General features: G+C 41.2%; 1 protein-coding gene across 2 annotated transcripts in view; it reads right to left on the bottom strand.

Annotated features, from left to right (window-relative positions):
* Window positions 1-23,798, bottom strand: part of RGS13 (regulator of G protein signaling 13) — a 348,690-nt gene that overhangs the window by 26,199 nt on the left and 298,693 nt on the right. For both annotated transcript variants that reach the window (XM_078658602.1, XM_078658592.1), the window contains exons 3-4: window positions 13,973-14,034; window positions 11,974-12,140 (exon numbers count right to left, since the gene is read on the bottom strand). In XM_078658602.1, coding sequence (XP_078514728.1) covers window positions 11,974-12,140; window positions 13,973-14,034 — 229 coding nt within the window. The remainder of the gene's footprint in view (window positions 1-11,973; window positions 12,141-13,972; window positions 14,035-23,798) is intronic.

Here is a 23,798-nt window from a genome sequence, read left to right as displayed (position 1 = left end):
TTTACTTGATCAGAGAGACAACTTCTGGCATATAGATATTAACATAAATTAATGGAAACTTACAAGATGTAACAGAAACAACCTTCAATTTTGTAGTGCTACCACGTGAAGCGATGGTCAAACAAATATCTGAAAGAACATATATATAGAAGCAACATATGTATTAAAATACAGCAATAAAGTGGTTTGATGCAAAAACTGCAATAAATCAATTGAACACAACAGTGCCATGCAAATGCAAAGGAAACTAAAGTTTCGTCTTTTAAACTATATGTCTCAGTCATGGTAAGACCAATTCTATATATGCAAGATGACTGCAGGTGTGACGATCACATCTAGATGTTAAGAAGGAAGTCCTAGATAAAAAAGATTCAGCAAAAATAGTTCATGGTACCTGTTAAAAGGATATATTGATTCTTTGATGACCGTCGATTCAATTTTCACAAATATCTGTAATGGGTCACATTACTGTGTGTCACTAACTGAAAAACACAATAGTAGTAATCCTTATCAATTAATTTATAAAACCTAGAAATGTGAGGCTGAACATTCTGAATCTAATGGAAATAAGGTAAAGAATAGGTGGGCATTTACCTTAAGATTCTAAAATATCCATGTATTCGATGTCCATGGATACAGGACTGATTGGAAAGTTGGATTTAGTAAAATCGTTGGTTCTAGGAGGAAGAAAATATAGAAATGAATTTCTAGCGTTTCGAGGAACGGCCTGATAATTGAAACGATAAATAAATAAATTACCTGAAAAAATGAACGTATCCTGACAGGATATATCCTAAAACATAAATATGAGACTTATATTTAATCACAACTGTCTCCGCATATAATGCGACTGTCCTTTTTAAATTTACAGTCATTACCCTGCAAAATATAGACAAAAACGACTGGAACCTTATGTGGACCGTTTACTGAGTGTACCTCTATGAACGATAATATATACTACGTTCATTTTTTCAGGTAATTTATTTATTTATCGTTTCAATTATCAGGCCGTTCCTCGAAACGCTAGAAATTAATTTCTATATTTTCTTCCTCCTAGAACCAACGATTTTACTAAATCCAACTTTCCAATCAGTCCTGTATCCATGGACATCGAATACATGGATATTTTAGAATCTTAAGGTAAATGCCCACCTATTCTTTACCTTATTTCCATTAGATTCAGAATGTTCAGCGTCACATTTCTAGGTTTTATGAATTAATTGATAAGGATTACTACTATTGTGTTTTTCAGTTAGTGACACACAGTAATGTGACCCATTAAAGATATTTGTGAAAATTGAATCGACGGTCATCAAAGATTCAATATATCCTTTTAACAGGTACCATGAACTATTTTTGCTGAATCTTTTTTATCTAGGACTTCCTTCTTAACATCTAGATGTGATCGTCACACCTGCAGTCATCTTGAATATATAGAATTGGTCTTACCATGACTGAGACATATAGTTTAAAAGACGAAACTTTAGTTTCCTTTGCATTTGCATGGCACTGTTGTGTTCAATTGATTTATTGCAGTTTTTGCATCAAACCACTTGATTGCTGTATTTTAATACATATGTTGCTTCTATATATATGTTCTTTCAGATATTTGTTTGACCATCGCTTCACGTGGTAGCACTACAAAATTGAAGGTTGTTTCTGTTACATCTTGTAAGTTTCCATTAATTTATGTTAATATCTATATGCCAGAAGTTGTCTCTCTGATCAAGTAAAGAGTCTTCAATAGGTTAAAGAAAGACATTACATTTACATTTTGAGTACTTTACAATCTTTTTTCTGAAACATGTGTATCATATGAGTAACTAGACACAAAGTAGAAATGTTGGTCCCTCTATTGTTAGGTTGGCGGCAAAGTCACATGAAATATATTATGTTAATTTTGTCGGTTTACATGTTTGTCATTCTAATAGTATTATTTATAGATGTTAGTCATTCCAGAATTATAATATATGTAATAACTTTTTAATATGTAATTGCAGATGGTTATTTGTGACTCCTGAAGAAGGCGTTTTCGCCGAAACGCGCGTCGAGTATTTTCTTCTTCATTTGTTCGTGGACCCTCGCAGCAATCAATTGTGGTGTCTTTTTTAATCAATCATGCTATAGTGTATTGTTTGTTATTATGTACAACAATTGTATATAATATTTTTAATTTTGTATTGTCACATGATTTGTATAATGTTAGTCTCTTTTATATATGAATTTTATTATGGTTAATAAAAACATGTTTGTATTTTACGTATGATTATGTATTTTTTGCAAGCCTGTTCCTAGTCATTAGTGGGTACCATAACTTGTTGTCTATGATTAAGTCTGCCTAGGATTTTTGCACACATTTGTTTTTCCCTGCCCTAGGAGTTCTTTACGATCACTACCCAGGGGGTCCTTGTTTTTCTCACATTTACAAAGCAGAAGCAAACACCCATTGCGCCCCAGGGATTCTTCTGTAATACGGGCCCTGGTGTGAAACCTTTGCATTTGAGGCTGAGGATACAGACTAATAACAGTCCCCGGTCCCTGGGAATAACGACATGTCCTGTTTAGTTTTGTATGTGCTGATTACATTTTGCTCTGCTTTCTGAAAGTCTAAAAATACAATGGGCCCGATTCACAAAGGAACTTACGACTTGTAAAGTTACGAGTGCAGAATCTCCGCATTCGTGGCAAAATCTCTGCATTGACCACTGTAGTGCAGAGAATCTGCCTCGAATGGGGATATTCCACTATGCGTGTGGGGACTCTGCACTTGTAACTTTACTACTGCTTCAGCACTCAAAATAAGCGAAGAACTACAGATTATGCTTAATATATTTTCCTACTATTTATTTATGTTTGACTTTTTTGTCATGTTTCATCTCTTGAGCTCTCTCTGTTATGGTTTATTTCACTTGATTAGAATTATTTTATTTTGTCCTGTCCTATGCCATTCCATTAAACGGCCCTCTAATGATCTATTCTACTTTTGATGGTAAGTAGATTTCCCCCTGCGCTGGTTTTCTGATCTTCAAAATGTAATTCCATCCATTCCTGGTTTTCCAATGGATCCTACTGCATTCAGTTCTGTATATTAAATACTTATCATATTATGCAACACACTTAAAATGTTATAATACTTTTTAGGTCAAGGTTCGATCGACCTGTTATATATGCTCTGTGGTGTTTGTCAAATGCACCGATTGCCATTGGTTACTATCTGTGGCATTCAGAAATACTGGCTTGTTATTGGTGCATTTATATAAAGGCCCCTCCTTTAACTGCTTAGTTCCGTCCCTGGCGATTTCACTCAGAGAATGTTTTGTTTGGCCATCACACTCTATAGAGTGTGATGGCCCCTCCTCCTTGTTTTCATTCCTTGTTATATTTTGAATCGCCAACAGGGTGCTTTCATGGCACGGCAGCACAAGATCCTGTATGCGTTCACGTAGGGCTTTTGTTCTCCCAAGTCTGTAAGCTAGCTGCAGCAAAACAGTCATGATTTGGGGAATAATTTCTGCTGTGTTTTGCACTAAACTGTTGCAGCCCTCTCCACGGGATCAAATCTGTTGGGCAGAACACGCCACCCTCACGGAGCGAGCACCACTCTCCACTCCTACCGTCGGTGGAACGCTCTTCTCCCATCTGGTTAATTTATTTCTCTTTTTCTAGTTGACCTCGACATCCGACTGCCGGGGTACACTCTGTCCTAGTGGTGGTGCAGCCCACCGCACTCCGCTCTTGTGTTTAGGCTGGGATGAGTTTAAATCATGCACAAGATCAGGCGCGCAACACCCATTGGGCTCACGGGGCTTCAGCCCCCCCCCCCCCCGTCGTGTGTGTCAGCCCGGCCGGAGACAGCTTCGCGGGCTGGCGAGCATTTAATTGCAGCCGCACCCGAGTACTTAACAGGTATTTAAAAGCCAATTACGGGTACATGAGGCTTTTGTTGCGTGTTCGCCCCTTCTTACAGCCACTCTGTCTATGTTTGGAAGAATTAGCCCCCCCCGAAATATTTTTCAGCCCCCCCCCCCGAAATTTGGCTCTAGTTGCCCGCCTGCATAAGATAAAGTTGCAAACCTTTTACCGCAACCCATGGACGATTCATCTCTTTGCATTATGTCCAGTCTCAGTTGTTACATTGTGTCACCAGCCAGCCCGGTAAGTACCAATGTACACAATAATATTGCTGAAAAGCTGGGACTGTTTCTATGCATTGTTACATTCGATAATGCTGATCGCTGGTTAAGAGCAGACAAGTAAAATACAAAGCTGCAGTGCTGCTCCTAATGCAGAGAAGCGCATAGACAGGCAAGCAGTCTTCTAACACGTGATTAATTTTAGCTGGTAGGGGGCACTGGCACAGAATTTCCTCATCAGGTACTAAGTGAGTGCAAAAGAGGGGGAAAAAACCAAACAGATCTGAAAGACGGAGGAAGGCAAACATGGACAAGTCGCCGAAAAGTGACAATGCTGGAACCTGCAAAAGTTTGATAAAGGGTGAGTGTCAGTGAATGGATCAAAGAGACAAAAAGTATCAGACAATCTTGGGGTAATCGGTTTGCGACTATCATGTTTGTAGTTTGGAGTGCAGATGTTTAATGTAATTATCTGTGGGCATCTGAGCAGAACTTTGGGCATCTAACAAATTAAGCACCTCTTCTCACCGTTATCTGTATCTCTGCACTCAATAAAGATGGCGTCAAGAGTTTTTAGGTATCGCCTACGCAATGCGCATGTGCTGCATAGGAGACCTTTAGCTGTTGTTCTGCTCTTTTTCGAAGCACATACTCATGCTTGTGGCGGCATTCACCTTGCAGGAGTGAGCAGGAGCATGCCACAAGCACGAGTATGTGCTTTGAAAAAGAGCAGACTGCGCGCGCGCGCACACGCGCAAACAGCTGCTGCTTCTTTTGCGGCCGGGTCGCTGTCGGGGCCGCGTCGCTTTCACAGCCGCGCAGCCAATGCTTGTTATACTATGACAGTTTAAAACTGAATACAAAAAATACCCTGAAAATCTGACCTGTTCCGCCGAGTGATGTGATCAACATTTGCCGTACGTGCTTGAAGTGAACACTTGATGTATTTAGCAACATAGCTCATTTTATACCTATTGCATCACCAAGGCGTCAGCGAGGCATCTCGTGAGGTTAACATGCCTGCTGTAGCAGAGCTTCCTGTCCTTCCAAGTTTGAGTGGACTGACTCAACCTTTCATTTGTCAGGGGCCATGGAAAAGGTGCGATCTAATTTGAACTGCAATCTAATTTGAAGTGTGTTCTCCTTGACGTTCACTGTTATGGCATTGAGACATTTATGTACAGCTCTTTAATTGTTTGTGTTGCTAATGCACTTTTACACATTCCACCCAAAACAGGTACTTTGGCCAGAAATCCTTTTTGCGCCTAAATCGGCATCATATGTCATTCGCATAATTTCCAATGATGAGTCTTTCTCGGCATACCATATGGCAGGTAAATTAATCGTAGTTATATCTGCAAAAATATATGCGAATGAGAACATGCTTGGTTCTGAGGTTTGTAGCTCGGAACTGAGGCAAACATCCAGTCTTACGACGTTGCCTCCGCTAATACCTGCAGAACTCGCGTAATTGAGGGTACAAAGGGATAAACAACACCTATCTCTGATTGAGTTATTAGTATCACCTCCCAGGATTATCCCACACTTGGGATGAGGTCATAAGAGCCAAGTCTCATTCTTCCAAAACTAGACTGCAACCTTTGTAAAGTACAGAGGTCAACTCGCGTCGCGTTTTTTTTTAAAAGCCTACTTATCTCCTTCTTTACTGAAGCGCTAAGAGTTAGCACACTGAGTAGAGCCACCCTCTACCAATTAATTTGTAATTAACGTTTAGTTAAATATCTCTCTTTATCTGCTGTTTCGAATTAAACGTAACCGTCCCATATTTATTCATGTATTTATAGGTTTTATATAGCGCTAGCTAGACCCAAAGGTATTAGAGCGCTTTACATATAATGCGAGGTCGTTTGATTGAAGTATGTACATATATACAGACAAAGAAAAGCGTTATATAGGCAAGGTAGTTACAATATGCGGACATTAACCATTTCTAAAAAATTTTTTTTTAAATATGATAAAGAACTTACCGCTCTTAAAACAGCACTTATTGCAGTTTTATAGCAGCCAATGTGGCCCTGTTATAGAAGCCAGTGAGATGCATTTTATAGGTATTTGCGAATAGTAAGCCGCGTTTAACCCCTTCCACGCTGATGACAAGCTGGGCTCGTCATGAGGTAGCCTCCTCGCACGCTGATGACGAGCCCAGCTCGTCACGTAAAGTGCGCTTTTAAAAATCTCCGCGTACGAGCGGAATTCCGCCCGCACGCATGCGGTTAAGCAACTCTGTGCTTCTTTTGTCATCCTTAGAACGGTTAGATGCGGAGTTGGCCTTGTCAACATTAGAATCAGGGACTTTCAGATTATATGTTTCTACAGCAGACAGGATTCGGAGTAATTCTGATAACTGACTATAGTGCAACATGTTTTGTTGTCTGAAGCAATGTACTTACTCTGTGATCTCGCTGCAAGGACGAATATCCCCAACAAACTGTGCAGCTTTGACATCCGTATCTTTTTCCTTGAAAGTTCTTGTCTTTGATAATTCATGTGGGGCCCTGTATCCTGACTCCACAAGCACTGGCTAATGGAACCATGATTGATACTCTAGCTACACTCAGGTGAACTCCCTGCTGGCAATCAAGTGTAAATTGAGTTCCAAGTCATAGGGCTGGGATTGGGGTGCCCTTCTGTTCTGCTGTAGACATTTTGGAAAGAGAAGGCAGCCCGTGGGAAGGGATGAATCGGCTTGTCTTGTGGGAAAATTCTGAGTCAATGTGCACAGCATAGCACCATGTGAATTTTTTATTTTATTTAAATTTTTATAAAAAAGCACAAACAAATGCTTAGAGGCGTCTCGTCTCTGCACCAGCCACAAAACAGAGATACAAAAAAAGTCCAAGAAATTAGCCTTGCCTAAAAAGTCAGGTTTTAAAGTCCTTCCTGAATCTGATAAGAGAGGTATGCACACTGCAAGCACGCACCAATAAATCAATATATAAATGCCAACTTTCCCAGTGAGCATTTCACTCTTCTTGGCCATCACAGAAGGATGTTTTCTCTGTATCACAATTGGAGTGCCAGTGAGCAAGCTTGTGTTTACTCTTCCAACTCCCTTGTAAGGAATTAAGCATGATGATAGTGTATTATCAAACACATTATTGTTAGATATCCACCAATGACAGGTTGTTGTGGCTTCCTGCATCTTTTCTCATCTTATCTTATTTGACTCACCTGGGCTTCAAGGGCACTTTGGGCTCATGACCAATTCTGGAAAGGCATGATGTAGGGACTCTTTGTTGGCACGCTTTGTGGTCATGAGTCTCCCAAGTCAAAAAGGAAGTTCATCCTGCAGTCATTATGAAGTAATCCAATGACTTCAGCTGGAATATTCCTGTCATGATCTGGTAAAGTCATTCAAAGCCACCCTGAAGTATGTGTATCGGGTGAAATATGTAAATGAGTTGACTCTAGAGGCCTCACTAAAACTACCCCAGGATGATGCTCTGATGACTTAAATTGAATGTGAGTGATGGTCTCCCACCACCCCAAGAATACTAAGTGACAACTTCTGGATGAGAGAGGATTACACCTGGATGATTCCAGGTCAACTTTAGGATGAGCGAGGATTACTCTAGAATGATTTCATGATAACTTATTAGGTCCGGATGTTTTTAAGACAACTTTTAAATGAGTTTGGATTACTTTAGTATGATCTCATGACCTCTTCAAGATGAGGTTACATTGCTTAGGATGATCTTGTATCAGCTGCACAGTAAGTGTAGATTACTCCATGAGTTGTTGGGCTACTCTAAAAGATTAAATTGCAGCATAGGGTTGATTTACTTTTTGAAGTTTGTGTTATACAAGAACACACTCGGCAAATGTTACTTTCTACTCATGGTTCCTCAAACAAAATTTTAAACCCACAATTGCTGGTAAGCAAATACTAGGTAGGTTACTGGCTCCATGCCAAAAATGAATTTGTGGTGGGATGCAACATGTCAGACACTGTTATAAAAGGCATCTGCAATAAAATAAGTTACTGGCAAAACTGTCAATATTCTGTATTCAAACATCGAGTTGTTCAAAAGAGGCCTAGCAGCTTGCATCACTATACCATGCTCCTTGGATCTTTCCTTCATTGGAGGTGCAAGCTATTAATGGAAGGCTTTTTGTTTTGAAATATGGTGACTTTCTCTGGCAAAATACTGAAAAAACTGATTAACATGAAATAGATCTTAAATGATGTGTGAACATTAACAAGTGTATAGAGAATAATTGAAGTAAAAAAAACTGCAATGTGTAGTTCCACAATCTGAGACATCTTTAGGACTCCTTTCACATTGCAGATTTTTGAGGCATGCTTCCTCCTCATGTTCTCCAAGAAGGACCAGCAATTGGCCTTGCCCAAAGATTTCTCATACATGAAAAAATAACAAAAGCATACATTAGTAGCTTGTTTCAAATACTTTATTTAACTTTTTTATAAGCAAAAAGAGAAAAGGAACACCCTAAATTGTACAGTGTTCAGCATGAAATAATATGGTTATAGTACAATCTAAAGAAGTGTTCCTTTTTAGGTTTCGCCTAGGCAGCGCATGCGCTAGCTTTATGTTTCAAACTGCTTTTCTTCCTACAAAAAACAGAAAGGAGAGGTTTCAAGCTTTGCCAAATATGGACCACTAGTTTGAATTTTAAAATGTAAAGGTCAAGGGAGGAAGGAAGACACGTGGGCTAAATTACAGATGAAGAGAAGATGGGAGGCCGTAAAATAAAGCAACTCATTAGGTTCCCAGAGTTACAAGTACTATGGGTTATCAGGAGGCACACTTTACTGTGCCTCCCTCTGAAAGGGCATCCAGTGGGTTCGCCAAACATCCCCCTTCAAGTGGACGCAGTCATTCACTTCACCTGCCTGCAGGAGGAGCTCTGTTCCCTGTTTGAATTGCTCACCAGATGATGCTTCCACTGTGAAACAAGCATTGGCATAGCCAATAGGTCTCACCTTTGGGACCTTATAAGTGTTTAGCCATGCAACACTTGATGCTGTTCCACCAAGGATATTCTGCTGGATAACTAAACACTTATAAGGTCCCAAAGGCGAGACCTATTGGCTACGCCAATGCTTGTTTAAAACTTCTTGTTTCTCCATGCAAACGACATAGAACACACACGCCACAGTGCAACACTTGGGTCTTGTAAGTGCCTTTATTCCAGGGGGAACGCGCGACCTTTATCATGCGTGTGACGCCTTCAATCAGCTCTGGCATTTTAGCCAAGAGCAGCTTGCATTCTGGGACTTGGGGGTTCTATTTTAATACTATAAATAGAGGCCCAAACATGACAGCATGCGAAACACTGGTGAGTGAAAGAGCAGAAGTAAAGTACCTGAGGTAAAAGCACGAGTCGCGGTAGAGAGAAGCTCTCAGAGGTCAGTGATGGATCATAGGATCTGGATTCAAAAATGTTTTGGTGGAGTCTGGATCACATGACTCAAAAATGAACATAAATTGGGATGAACTGCCTGTACGGCTTAGTGTGGCAGGCGTATCCACATGTGAACTGTAAGGAATTGGCAATGCTGTTCATTTTAGTGAATAATATCTGCTTCTACCCCACTCTGCAAACACAGTGCCAACATACACTGCACTCTTTGCTGTCCCTTTAATCAGCTGTCGGTTAGCCACCCTCCAGCTCTGGTGCCAGGCCTGGCTAACATGCTGGTGAGCCGTATTCAAGTACCTAAACACTCCACAGTGGATGAATCCCTCCTGCATGTAATATTGTTTTCCCGCAAGGCTAGTCTGTAAAGCAGTTGTTATGTCTGCTCCGTGATGCCATGAGAGAGACCGGTAGAAATGTGTGACTACTCAGCATTTTAACTGCCCTTTTTAAAAACCTCCGACTTCTTCCATTACACTTCAAGACCTGTGTGAAACTGACTCAAACATTAGGACGTGTTCGTCACTGTTTTTACTTAAGCATTGCTGCCATATGCCCTTTGCATTACAACTGTGATGGCTACACCTCATAGTATATTTCTCCGTCACAAAAAGTGGGATTCTCAACAGTACATGTTACTGCACGCACAATAATGTGCTCCATAGGTAAATGCAACCAAGGTCCCAAAGATGAGACCGATTGCATTGCAAATGCTTGTTTGCCATGGAAGCAGTTGTTTTTCTTCTTAGTGTCTTTCCAAAGGCATATATGGAGCCGCCTTTGGGGAAATATTCTGTGGCGGCAATCTAACCTTAATGAAATTGGCACCACAACAAATAGGATCAAGGACCATATCCCAAAAATGAAGGTGCAATATCAGTCTCACATTATTACCTATATCCCTGACAGGCTGGGATGTTTCCCCAGCATATCAGGCACACTTACTTGTCTGCAGTTTTATGAGGAATTACGTACTTTACATGCCAATCTTACTTGGGAGAGGCACCTCAGACATTGGTCAGGTCAGTATTTGTGGGGCATAACTATCAATAGTGCAGCAGGTGCAGTTGCAGCAGGGCCCAGTGGTGCGGGGGCAGTGCTGGAAATGACTTATGGATGTCTTTCACTATGTATCAGTGGGTTTAGGGCTCATGTTCCTTTATTACAGTAGGGCCCACGGCATCCTAGCTACATCAGTGCAGCATTCGTAAATTTGAAGTCTGCTCCACCACCGAACTTCCTCACTGACTCCAGTATTGTAAAGTCTGTTTATCCTTGCCACTGCACATCACATACTCAAGGACCCCAAGGCAGAAGGGAATTATCAGCCAGATTCATCAAGCTTAAATCCGCTCGCGAAGGGACAGATTCTGAGAATCTGGCCCTTTGCGAGCGGTATTTTTGCATTTGGGATGCATCATCCCAAATGCAAAAATCGCTAATTAAGAATTCGCTGAATTGAGATTATTTGCATTTAAGGATCTCAAATTGAGATTCCTTAAATGCAATGCATGAAAGTGAAAAAAATTGCGAATTCGCTATTAGGGTACGCAAATTACCATGAAGTACATCTTCGTGGTAATTTGCAAAAACTTTGAAAAATGCACTAAAGTGCATTTTTCATGTTGCGCACACACATGCCCTAAGGGCATGTGCATGCGCAATATATGTGCACACATCAATTTCAGGGGTGCAACAGGGTGTCCTTTGGACACCCCTGCACCCTTGAAATCGCAATCTCAATTTGCAAATCGCTAATTGCGATTAGCAAATTGAGATTGTCTTCCCATTCATTCCTATGGGCCTTTAGGCCCATAGGAATGAATGGGGAGATATTCCTTAATTGCGACTTGCAATTTGCGAGTCGCAATTACAGAATTATTAGAAATTGCTATTTTTGTAGTGATTTCTTAATGCATAGCATTTTGCTATTCCTTAATAGCGAATCGGTATTTTTCGCTATTAAGGAGTAGCAAAATGTGTTCTTGATGAATCTGGGGGTATGATGTTTATTTAGGAAAGACCATCCTGCTCTCTTCTTGAAACTGCATAAAAGAAAAACACAGAAGTTTGAAAACTATTAAGGTTTGTAAGAAAGAGGCCCTAAGATTTTAGGGCAGAAATAAACATATCCTTGAAATCGAGTGATAGTAACCCAGACTCAAACCTCAAGGAGCCAGAACACAGTAATTACATCCCTAGGTTAAGTATCATTGGGAGTCCATCATTTAGTAGGTTTGTTCTTTGAAGGTATGGGGGAATCAGGCAGCTAGCATGAGCCAACAGGTTGAAGTAACATGAAGCATGGATTGATATTTACCAAGAGGGAATAACCAGCATGATGCTTCGATGTCTTTGTATCCTAAACCGCCAGCAGGTCTGAAATACAACACTAAATGTTCATCCTTACTGGGTGTATTCATTCACTTATGAGTACCTCTCTAGGCGAGTTCGGCTGAATGTAGAGTTTGAAAAGTTTTCTTGCCCTTGCATTCCTTTTCCATCTGCATGTTATCCTTTTGTACTTTTCACAGGCAGTCCAAAACTCCAGGTTTTCCTCACTGTACTCAGTCTTTAAGTAGGCTTTGTACACCATTGGTCCGTCTGCAAGCACAAAGGAAAAGATTCCCATCATTAACTATGTCTTAGAGGTATTGTTAATTAACCAATTTCAGGTGATTTCATTTTTAAATACGCAGCCGGCATTGGCTCAGAGGTTGGGCCCTTAAGTCAGGAATTCTATTATAAACAACTCATGCTTGTATCTAAAGGGATCATTTTAAATTAGCCAAACCCCATTCAGTTGGTCTGTCTGAGGAGCTGTCTCCCCATCCAGACTCAATTTTCTACCTTATTTAAATCTAGTAACAGTGTTAGCATACAATTTTCCCCTAAATCTAAGGCCACGTACATGGTGCGAGTTGCTTGGAGGGAAAAAAACACTTGATGGTAGGCCTGCCATTGCATACCACTATCACATAATTATCATCACTTATGGAATTCTTAAGGAGAGACCCTCAAAGTCATGGGTTTCTTCAGAAAAAAGGGTATAGACACCCAATGAAAACTATAAAGTGGTGCAACGCCAATAATGACCTTATGCTTCAACATTCCGATGTCAGTCTTTCTGTTTTTTAAATTTAAAACATTATACTGTCAGTGGGTGGAATGTTCTTATATATGGGATAAAGTATCTCCTTCCATATAATTTAAGCATACTGTAACTCATTAAGGAATTCTGTGATCAAATAGAGAAACAAGACCAAAGGTCGGGTTCCAATTGAAGGTCATGATAGTCAGATGTGACTTGCAATATCCTCTTAACTTATGGCAGAGGATTTTTTATTGATTATAATATGTGATCACACCTTCATCATACAACTGCTTAAATCCTTGGGCCCTGATTCATAACGGTAAACGCACACCTGTGTGTAAGTTTCCTATTGTTTTGTTGCTCACAAACTATCAGTTAATGGCAAGTTTACAACTACAAAGACTTCACAGTCGAGGAAGAGAACTCCGCACATAAAAGGATAGGCCCATTCTATCATTTTCTGTGCAAAGTTCTCTTATGGTCAGTGGAGCTTCCATAGTCGTAAGCTTACTGTTAACTCGTAGTTTGTGAGTAGCAAAAAATAGTTAACTTACATCAAAGTGTAAGTTACCTTTAAGAATCGGACCCTTGGTGTCCTGCTTTTTATATGAAAGAGATAGCATGGTTGCAGGCATGAAGAATAAAAGGTGGACCTGTAATGCAAAATTAAACACATCAAAAACATATGGGTGGACTATTCCCAAAAGTAAGTTACAGTTGTGAGCAATTTACACACACATGTGACGTTACTCATACAGCTTTAAGTAACTTCACGATTTTTGGCTTTTCACAAAATCCAAGTGTAAAGTTATTCAAAAGTGAAACTTACATGTTTCTAGCCCCTGAAAAAAGCATGGTGCCAAATGTATGAGTGTAAGCTACCACTCAAAAAACAGTAGTAAGTCCAACACCACAAATGGCCAACCACTGGTACTGCAATAGTGTACCCTTGAAAATAATAAAGGAAGGAAGTACATGTTAACCCCATAGGAAATAAGGTTAACTTAAATTCTTTAAATTAGTTAAGAATATAAAAAATATAATGTTAAGTTAAAAAATATATGCAGACTTTGTATATTTTTCATTTAATATAAAATATTTCAATAACCTTTTTGCATTAGAAAGGAAGTAGTACACAAACATGACCATAGCTTTTTAAAGGACAATGTAGTTGACGCTATAATATTGTGAGCTATGCAGTAAATAACAAGCAGAATAAGAAATCCATGTACAGCATCCATAGCAAGATAGTGCTAAAAGATCGATATATTTCAGCAGTATGTTCAGAAGACTAATGTCAGGATGGAAACCCATATTGTAGCTTATATTAGAGTCAACTTACATTTGGTAGTCATCAGACTCTGGAAAGACTGGGACCATTGGGCCACTTCTTGTGAGGAAAGCCTTTTGAGAGAAGAAGAAATGAGAACTTATCAGACTACTGATTGACCTCAACATTGGAGGAGTAAACAATACATTAACATCAAGTGCATCATGGATGAAAACAAGCCTACACATATCCAAAGTAATCAAATGTTAGGGAAAATGTTTCACATTCATAATCTACTAAGCTTCATCTGCCTTAAAAGCTCAGTAAGCATTTGGCATTGTTCTCTTGGGTCTCTCATCCTAGTGCATGGTGCAATTGGTTTGTTCAAGGATTAGTCTTATTGTAGAGAGCATTCAGTGAATTGATGACTTGCTAGGAATATTTTGATATGTGCTACAGGAAACAAGTAAGTCTGGAACAGCTGGTCTTGTGTGCCAGACATCTGAAATATAGGATGAGAGCAGGCAAATGGGAAATCCCTAGGAGAGAAGTCTAGAGATTAGTGGTACCACACAGTTGAATGTTCATACCGTGGAACCCTGGAAGAGACACTAGGAAATTAGGAAACACCTTTTCAGTGCATGATTAAAGAAAAACACAGATAATGGAGCTGTGAGAAAAAAAAGGTAGAAACTACCAGTGGGTAGAAATGATATTGTGTCAAATATATAAGAACGTCATAAAAGGAGACTGAGGCCTAGAAACCTAAGGATAGTGCGTTGTCTCTGGTGTTATAATGTGCAATGGTCATCATTGTTGGCAGTCAGTTGAAATTCCAGGACTGTATATGGGGGGCAATGGGTGAAAAAGACTTTCACCATTCTGCAAGCCTGGGTTTGCAAGGGAGTTAAGTGGTCTATTGATTTGGGCCGCTATTTGGAGGAAGAGGGCATGTGCAGAGAAGGAAGTGAATTTAGGCCCAGGAAATAGCACATTTTCAAGCATTGATCAAGTACTTTTAATGCTCACACTTAGAGATCTTAGATAGAAAATAGGATGGTGGATAGAGGTGCCCCAATTAGATATATCTATGGACTATTTGGTCGTGAGAGATGACAATCTGCTTGAGTTCCTGGCAAGGACCACTGATGGAAAAAAGACATGTGTGAGGTTGTCTAACACAATAAGCATAGGATGGTGGAATTATTGTTGGTAGTTAGAGCAAGACACTCCTCCTATTAGCACAGACTTCAGGGAAGATTTAAATTCCCTTTTTACTGATATTCCTTTCTGCCCTCGCAGCAACTAGAACCCCTGGTCCAAACGCAGCGATTAACAGCTGACGCAATTGGACACAGGGACGGCCGCCATCTTGGGTTGGTTGGAACAGGGGTAGCGTTCCAGTCTTGCGACGCCTACCGCTCTCCCAGGTACAAAAACAGGTGTTTTCTCCTCGCGCACACATACTCAGTGTGCTCAGATTTCTCCCCTGAGGCGGAAAGCCGGGGGGTTAGCCTGATTGTTTTAAAACTGTATTATTGTATTTACTTACGTTCTCTACTTCAGGGAAGATTTAAATTCCCTTTTTACTGATATTCCTTTCTGCCCTCGCAGCAACTAGAACCCCTGGTCCACGCGCAGCGATTAACAGCTGACGCGATTGGACACAGGGACGGCCGCCATCTTGGGTTGGTTGGAACAGGGGTAGCGTTCCAGTCTTGCGGCGCCTACCGCCCTCCTCCACCAGTATATGAATAATAACAGGTCCCATCCGCGCAGCGGGCGGGCGCAGCGGGTGCGACGAAGGCGCGCCAAAGGAAAGCCCGTTTGCGCCCGTCCGCGCCAAGTCCGCGACAGGCGCAGGAGGGGCTGGGAAATCGCATTTTGCCTTTCCACACCAGGTAAGCGAGCTTACCAACTCCACTATGCCTATAGGTTGTCTGTGCACGATAGATATGGCGAAAATCAGAGGACCATTCTTGTGTAGATTCTGTCAGTGGTCCTCACCCTGGTCTTCTATTAAAACACAGTCCCCTCTAAATAACATCCCCCCAACTATATCACATTTTAAAGGGGGGCTAATTAATTCCCGCTCCATGGGCTGTCACAGTCAAGATCTAAATTATCTTATCATACAATCAAATTTAGATTGTCTCTTTATAACAGAGACCTGGCTGACAGAGTCCAGCAATCCAGATGTAGTTACTGCCCTTCCACCTGGGTACACTATCTTCCGACAGGATAGAATGAAAGGTAAAGGAGGAGGAGTAGCGATTGTGCTTAAAAGCCATATAAAATGCCACACCTTTACTTTAGGTCCCCTAAAAGGCATGGAAGGTTTGGGTTTTTCCATCAAGCTAAATGATTCATCTTCCTTCTCTGGCGGACTGATTTATCGCCCTCCAGGTAGCCCCTCAGCATTTTTAGACTCACTAAGTGACTCTTTGGGACAATTTTTAATCCGCTATCCACACTTCTCACTTTTGGGTGATTTTAATTTACATCTAGAATCCACATCTGATGCACAAGCACTGAATTTCCTCCAAACCTTGGAGATTTTCGACCTTCTCCAAATAGTTACACTGCCCACCCATCAAGCAGGTCACACTTTGGACGGAATATGCACTAATTTTCCCCTCTTAGAGACGCAGCCCCCTGTCCCACAGATTTGGTCAGACCACTTTTTGGTCCCATTTCTTATTAAGATCACACAACCTCAATCCCTAGCCAAACTGACTCATAATTCAGGAAACCATGTAAATTGGACGCGAGTTGAGGCTAACTTGAAGCTTAATCCCATTGTTACTACACCTAGTCCCACCATGCCTGGTGATGCTACCCAGGGCTCCAAACACTTTCATACATGGATGCGTCAGGAGATCAAGGATAGAGTTCGACAGAATCACCCTCAAGGCAAAGGGAAAAAAGGGAAGATTAATGCCCCTTGGTTCACAGCTGAACTAGCAAAAGCTCATCTATTGTGCAGAAAAAAGGAACGCATCTGGCGAATAACCTATGACTCGACAGATAGAAGCTTGTATATTCAGCAGAGAAAAATTTACCTCACGGCGATCAAATTAGCCAAAAAGACCTATTATACCAATGCTATTAATACAGCCAAGCAAAAGCAAAAAAAGTTATTCGCCATTGTCAAGTCTTTCACTCATCCTAGAGCTCTACAAGCAGAAATCCCTCCCTCCCTAGAATTCTGCAATCAGATTGTGGACTTCTTTGAAGAAAAAATCTTACTGATAAAAAAGGACTTCCAAGCTCCCTGCCATGTCTTGTCTGCCACTCCATCGGATTGTGGAAAGAAACTGAAGGCCAATCTTAGAATTTTCACCCCGGTCACGCTCCTTCAGACCCGGGAGGCAATGATGTCATGTAAATCGGGTGCCCCCTCGGATTCATGTCCACCCAGAATCCTCCACCAATTAATTGAGGTTGTTAACCCGATCATAAATGAGATTGTTAATGCTTCCCTGAGCACAGGTGTTGTGCCGGGCGAATGGAAGCATGCTATCGTGAGACCTCTCATGAAAAAATCAAACAAATCCCCTACAGACCTTGCTAATCTACGCCCGATTTCACTCCTTCCTGTCCTGGGCAAGATCACTGAACATATGGTCCATAAAGAATTAAAAAATGATGTCGACTCACATCACATTCTTCATCCTCAGCAATCGGGCTTCCGTTCATACCATTCAACGGAATCTGCCCTGATTGAACTCACTGATTCAATAAAGCTATTGCAAGATCAGGGAAAGAACGCCGTCCTAATCCTACTAGATCTTACGGCGGCGTTCGATACCATCTCCCATTCCATATTGATCAATAGACTTAGGGATATAGTAATCACGGATGTTGCATTGGATTGGATAATTTCCTTCCTGACAGACCGGTCCCAGACCATCTCCCTGGGCACTTTTCTTTCTAAAGAGAAGAAGGTACAGTCTGGAGTCCCCCAGGGTTCAATATTGAGCCCTTTATTGTTCAATATATATATGGTCCCTCTCATCTCTTTAATTGAGTCATACGGCATATTAGTAACATCATATGCTGATGACACTCAGTTGATTGTTCCCTTGGAGAACAATTCTGCTAATGCTGAGTCGAATTTTAAGAAGTGTTTAAAAGATGTCTTCGGCTGGATGGAGCAAAACCACCTTAAATGTAACACCAGTAAGACGGAAATTCTACCCATGGGTAGTAATTCCCAATTCTGTCCCATCAAATGGTGGCCCGAGAACATCCCTGCGCCACCACAAGCAGTTACATCAGCGGGGAATCTCGGCGTTCTTTTCGACGCCGAATTATCTTTTGACCAACATGTCAGGAATGTTGCAGGAAGCTGCTTTAATATCATTAAGTCACTTAAAAAGTTCTTTGACTTTCTTCCTACAGACTCAAGAAAGGCAGTGGCAGTGGCCTTAATTCTTGCACGTCTTGACTATTGTAACGGTCTGATGGCAGGAGTTAAAAAGAAAAACACACTCAGAAAACTCCAAGGCGTGCAACACGCAGCGGCCAGACTTGTTCTCAAGCTACCCAGGAGATCATCTGCCTCAGCAGCTCTTAAAACCCTTCACTGGTTACCACTCCCTAAAAGAATATTGTTTAAAATCTTAATAATAGCATTCCGTGCATTCAATGGCATTGGCCCGAATTATCTTATCAAACGATTTCCTCACTACAATCCTGTAAGGTCCTTAAGATCCTCAAGTCAGAACCTGATCAAGCCACTAAAATTCAAACTCAAGACCAAAGGAGGCAAGTGTTTGTCTTTTCTATCTGGGAAAGCGTGGAATTCTATTCCTGGCCACCTTAGATTTATAACCCATGAAAATCAATTTAGAAAACAACTCAAAACATGGATTTATTCCCTCTCTGACGACTGTGTAATGTCCTTCATTTAGGTCCTTTTCCTGTTTCTGATCTTTTGCATCACTTTGTAGTTAGCGCCAGGATGCTCCTTTCGGAGCGATTGTTTGCGCTGTATAAATATACAAAAATATACAAATATATACAGAGTGGACTACTGGCCATTCTTGACACAGGAGGGATGTGAGGGAGTAGAGGAGAGGTTTTGGGTCCCACTCACAACTCTGCTACTCCAGAACAGTAAAGAAGGACAAATGGAGGTATGCAGAGCAAAGGAGAGATCTTAGTCTTCCAGTATCTTGGTTCATTGTTGAGCTTGTCCTCCTGTAGTAATTTATTATAGTATCTGAATGGTCAGATAATTTTTGTGAGTGTTTGCTAAGTTAGGGAAGTTTGTTTTGAAGATGATGGCGTCTGTAACACCCAAGTGCTCTTTGTATGTTTCTAAATCTGTAATTTCGGATTTAAGGTATTTGCATATGAATGATCCAAGAGATAGAACAAGTCTTTTTTTTTTCTTCTTTTTTTGTCTTTTGAGACACTGCAGGGGAGCTTACATATTATATCTTGGGAGATCCACCATTTCCACAGTGTCAGTCTAACATTCCTAACTTAGCTCATGCAAGGTTCTTCTGTGGGTACCAAACACAGGATTTTGCTTTTTAGCAACAAAAGTAGTTTCTTTTGAGTTTTTATGTTATCATAGTTGAATATGATCGAAATGAATTGTCTGCTTTCATAATGTCACATGCATGTGCATACCTTCTCTGAGCAAAAGCCATCCGCGGCCTGTGGTGGGAGTACCTACGGGCGGTGACGTGGGGAGGGGGAGGGGGAGTGGCAGGGTGGGGGATAGTAATGTATGAATTACGGACCTTAACAGGTAAGTTAACATATATATATAAATAAAACGAATTTCGTTGCATGCACTCCATCACCAAATGCGATGCAGTGCGCGCAACAAATTTCGTTTTAGTTATTTATATGTTTACTTACCTGTTAAACTCCGTAATCCATACATTAGTACCCCCCACCCTGCCCCTCCCCCTCCCCACGTCAACGCCCGCAGGTACTACCACCACCGGCCGTGGCTGGCAAAAGCTCGCCAAATACACTCAAGTCCTCAGCATACTGACTCATTGGCAATACCTATCCTAATTCAACACCTATATTTTTCTGTGGTGCCCTATTATATGCCATAGGGGATAACATTAATTTAATGTGCTTTAACATGGCCTCGCAGTCTTCTATCTGCTTGCATGATTAATTCCCTATTACCCTTCCTGATACATTTCTGCAAACTAGGACAAATGCAATCCTTTTCGCACTTGACTCTCAGGGTAGTCTGGGCAAGCATTCACATGCATCTCTAGATGGTAGTGAGAGACTCAGCACTCAACAGTCATCCAAAAGATACAATAATATTAATGTCCAGCCTAGAGCTTGTCTTTACAAGAAACACATGGGATACGCTAGACTTTGGCAGATTGGGTATTACTCTGTCAGGGCGATGGAGTAAAATACTCAGTCACCCTGATGGAGTTTCCTACTGACAATTGCAGGAACCGCTGTCACTGCAGATCCTGCCAATGCATTGTTAGTTTGATGGACTGTTCCCTCAACATGACAGAGCCTCACAGAAACTTACAAATGCTTTTTATTTAGAACTGGGTTTTTGCTTTGGAAAACAATGCCCCCCCCTGCCAATGGTCTTTTTCTCTCATTTTACACTTTTTGCTGCCCCTTACCACCATGTTTTGCCTGGCAGTGAAAGGCAGTGGAAGCTCGCCATTGTGTTCACCAACTCTAAATAAGGTGGGAGGACACATGACCAAACCTCTGATTACCCATACTCCATTGGGCTGTCGGAAGATTATGTCAGTGGCTGAGATGAATTAGCCTCCACCATCAACATAATGAAAGTCTGTTGGCCTCTAAATGAGTCAGCAGACCTTCAGTTTAGTGGAGAGGGTACTCCACCACTGTTGCAGTTGAATACCCTTTCCACCAAACCTAAATGGGCTCCAAAGTACTTTAATCACAGTTGTACTCAATACTAATCATGTCAAGAAATATACAGGACAGTGACCCTATGTAATCTCCCTTGTAGGCTATGCACTTGCTCACTCCAGCTCTGGTTCCACCCAAGGATTACCTCCAGCTCAGGGTTCCCCATCTCACTGTTATTCAGAACTAAGTGAATTAGGCTCATGTATCCAAATTTCGATTGTGCTCAACATTTTGAGGTATATTAGCCCTGCTGGGCACACATTCAAATGCTGTTATGTACCTATTCTTCCCTCCCACACACATTGGTAGGATCCCTGGGCAGCTGGCAAGTCTTTTATGTGTGCAACATAGTCAGTAATAGGTGGCATCTGGCAATGCTCTTGTCCAGCCCTTCCAGCAGAGCTCGTGGCACTGGGCCTTGATCAGTTTTATAAATGATTTGGCGGTAGCAGTCTTTCAGCAATTCGGCAGCCTTTGAGAAGAATCGGCTGACTAGTTGGGGGACTGCAGTCTGGGTTAGTTGTAGCCCTGGGTAGACTGGAAGTAGGTGTTGCCCAGGGTGGGTCCATGTCAGTCAGACAGATGCAGCCAACATGCAGGTCTATGGCAGTCAGGCAGGTACAGCTCACTGGGCATAGGGCAACCTGGTAGATGTAGCTCTTGTCCAGGCATTTGGTACTCCAGCACATACCAACCCCATCCAGGTCTCTGGCCCACTGGCAGATGCAGCCCTGATCAGGAGGATGAGAAGCCCAGTGTTGCGGTTCCGGAGACTAACTGGATAATAGACTAAGTGGGGCCACAGGCATTTGGGTGCTCCCTAGATCACTCTAAAGCAGTCCGGTTCTTGCTGGATGTTCATCCACCACTAATGATGCACTGTAACTTGTTCCACCTGGATATTCCTTCCTCCAACAAGGCCAGGCAGGCTCCTTCCATCTCTAAGCAGGCAGATAGGTTTCTGAGTGCTTATGAGTAGGTCCACAGCTTTTTCAGCATAAAGCCCAGATTTTAGGTGATGTCCCCAAAACTCTGGGAAACTGGCTGTAAGTCAGACACCTGTCCTGGTTGCACAGAAGTCCTTTGAATACGCTGAGGAGCACTCCCTGCTGTACGGTTTCTACTAATTAAGTAGGACTGTGAATCTGGACAACATAATCATCAGAATATGGGGACTGAGCCCTCTCATATTATCAGAGTATGCTGTCCCAATTCCTGCATAGCTCACTGTGAGCCCTCTGTAGCCCAAACCTGACAGTGTACCCAATGGTGTCTGCTACCTCAGAATATGACCATTCTAATTCCCCCAAAGAAATTGTGGAAACAGATCTACCTTTTTGTCATTACTTAGGCATGCCCAAAGGGAGACACACGAAATGCACAAACTGGCATTTTAATCATTTATTGAAGCAATTGGATTCTTGTGTAACAATATGAGCTGCAATTATTAGGAGAATGAAACAAAGCATTGTTGTCAGCTTTACAATAAAGGTGAAAATGATAAACAATCAATCATTATAACTTTGCAGCAATTATATTAATACATGAATATATATCATACTGATACTTCTATCTAGCACTACCTATACTATAGAAAGCACAGTGAGAATGTGTTCTGCCAGATCGCTTGGAGCAACCTATCTCCCCATACCTGTGAAAAATGTATCAAGAAGCCAGTGTGCTGCAGAACAGTCCGCCATCCTTTGCAGGATAGGGATTGGAGTCATCATCATCAAAATCTTTATTCGGTTATTAAAAGAGAACAACCATAAAAGTACAATAAAATCACAATTTACAGAATCTCATCTTTAGATACAAGTAATTCATCACCAATCAGGATATAATAGATTTCCGTGATCTAAAAACATTTTTTTAAAACGCTGAAATAGATGCGACAGTTAAAATATTATCCAAACATTGAACAGCTAAAAAAGCAGGACGACAGCGATTTATTTCCATAGTCTTCAACAACGGAACAATCCTTCTTCTTTTTGGAATCAAATAAAATTTACAAAAGAAAAGGATATGAATGTCTGATTGTTCAGAAGTTTCGTCACATGGGCATTTAGGTAAACCTTTTGTCCAATCATTCATGTTGGGGAAGCTAAGCGACCTGAATATAATATTTAATCTAAAACGAGTTAGAAGAAACCTCTCGTAATCACTCATTTGCAGTTTTACATATGGCTGCATTTTTGGGGTAATTATTATCAACTGATGAGCAACCACCGTTTGTTTCAACATCTCGTTGGTTGTTCTACGCTTTTCCAGATAACTCATGCACTTTTCCTTCAGTGCATTTCTGGAAATATTACACATAGATAAAGGTTCAAGAAAATTATTTTCCAAACCTAGGTCGGTGAGAAACTTCCTTACATAACTAAGCCATCTAACCCTGCCACCGTTATCTAACCTCATCACATCATTCAAGATGGAGCATTTTAATTTACATTCTTCGGTGGTCCAGACCCTATGCCATAACAGGACCGGTGCAACCTTTATTGTATCTTCTAAATATGGTTCCCCAAGTTCAGTATGGCAAACATATGTAGATACACTTTCCGGAACAGCTAAAAGATATTTCATGAAGGAGTTTTCCACCACCTTTAATGATCTCACATTAGCGTATCCCCACAATCCAGCACCATATGTAACAATCGCTACGCAGGTCACTCTATACACTGTAAGCATCTCCCCAATAGGTTTTCTACCCATTCTTTTACTAAAAATTTTTAGAGACATTATCGATTTGCAAAACAGTAGCCTTCTTGTTTTGATTGCGTTATTCCATCGGCCAGTATGGAGTCAGCAGGGCTGCCTCCCAGACATGGACGAACGTTCCAGGATACTCCATGGAAGGGCTTGGCTCAGAAGCAGTTTATATAACAAAAGCCTGGTTCCATTCGCACTGTGTTAGAGGTGATTGTTTGTCTTTCAGATTCAGCGCTATCTCCAACTGGACAACAAACGGGAGGGAACCACAATTTTTTCTGTTTCCGTTTTGGGA

Source organism: Lissotriton helveticus, chromosome 1_1 (genome assembly GCF_964261635.1).
Source record: "Lissotriton helveticus chromosome 1_1, aLisHel1.1, whole genome shotgun sequence".
NCBI classification, from domain to species: Eukaryota; Metazoa; Chordata; class Amphibia; order Caudata; family Salamandridae; genus Lissotriton; species Lissotriton helveticus.
Note: the sequence above shows the minus strand (reverse complement) of the source record. Positions and strands in the feature narration are given on the sequence as shown.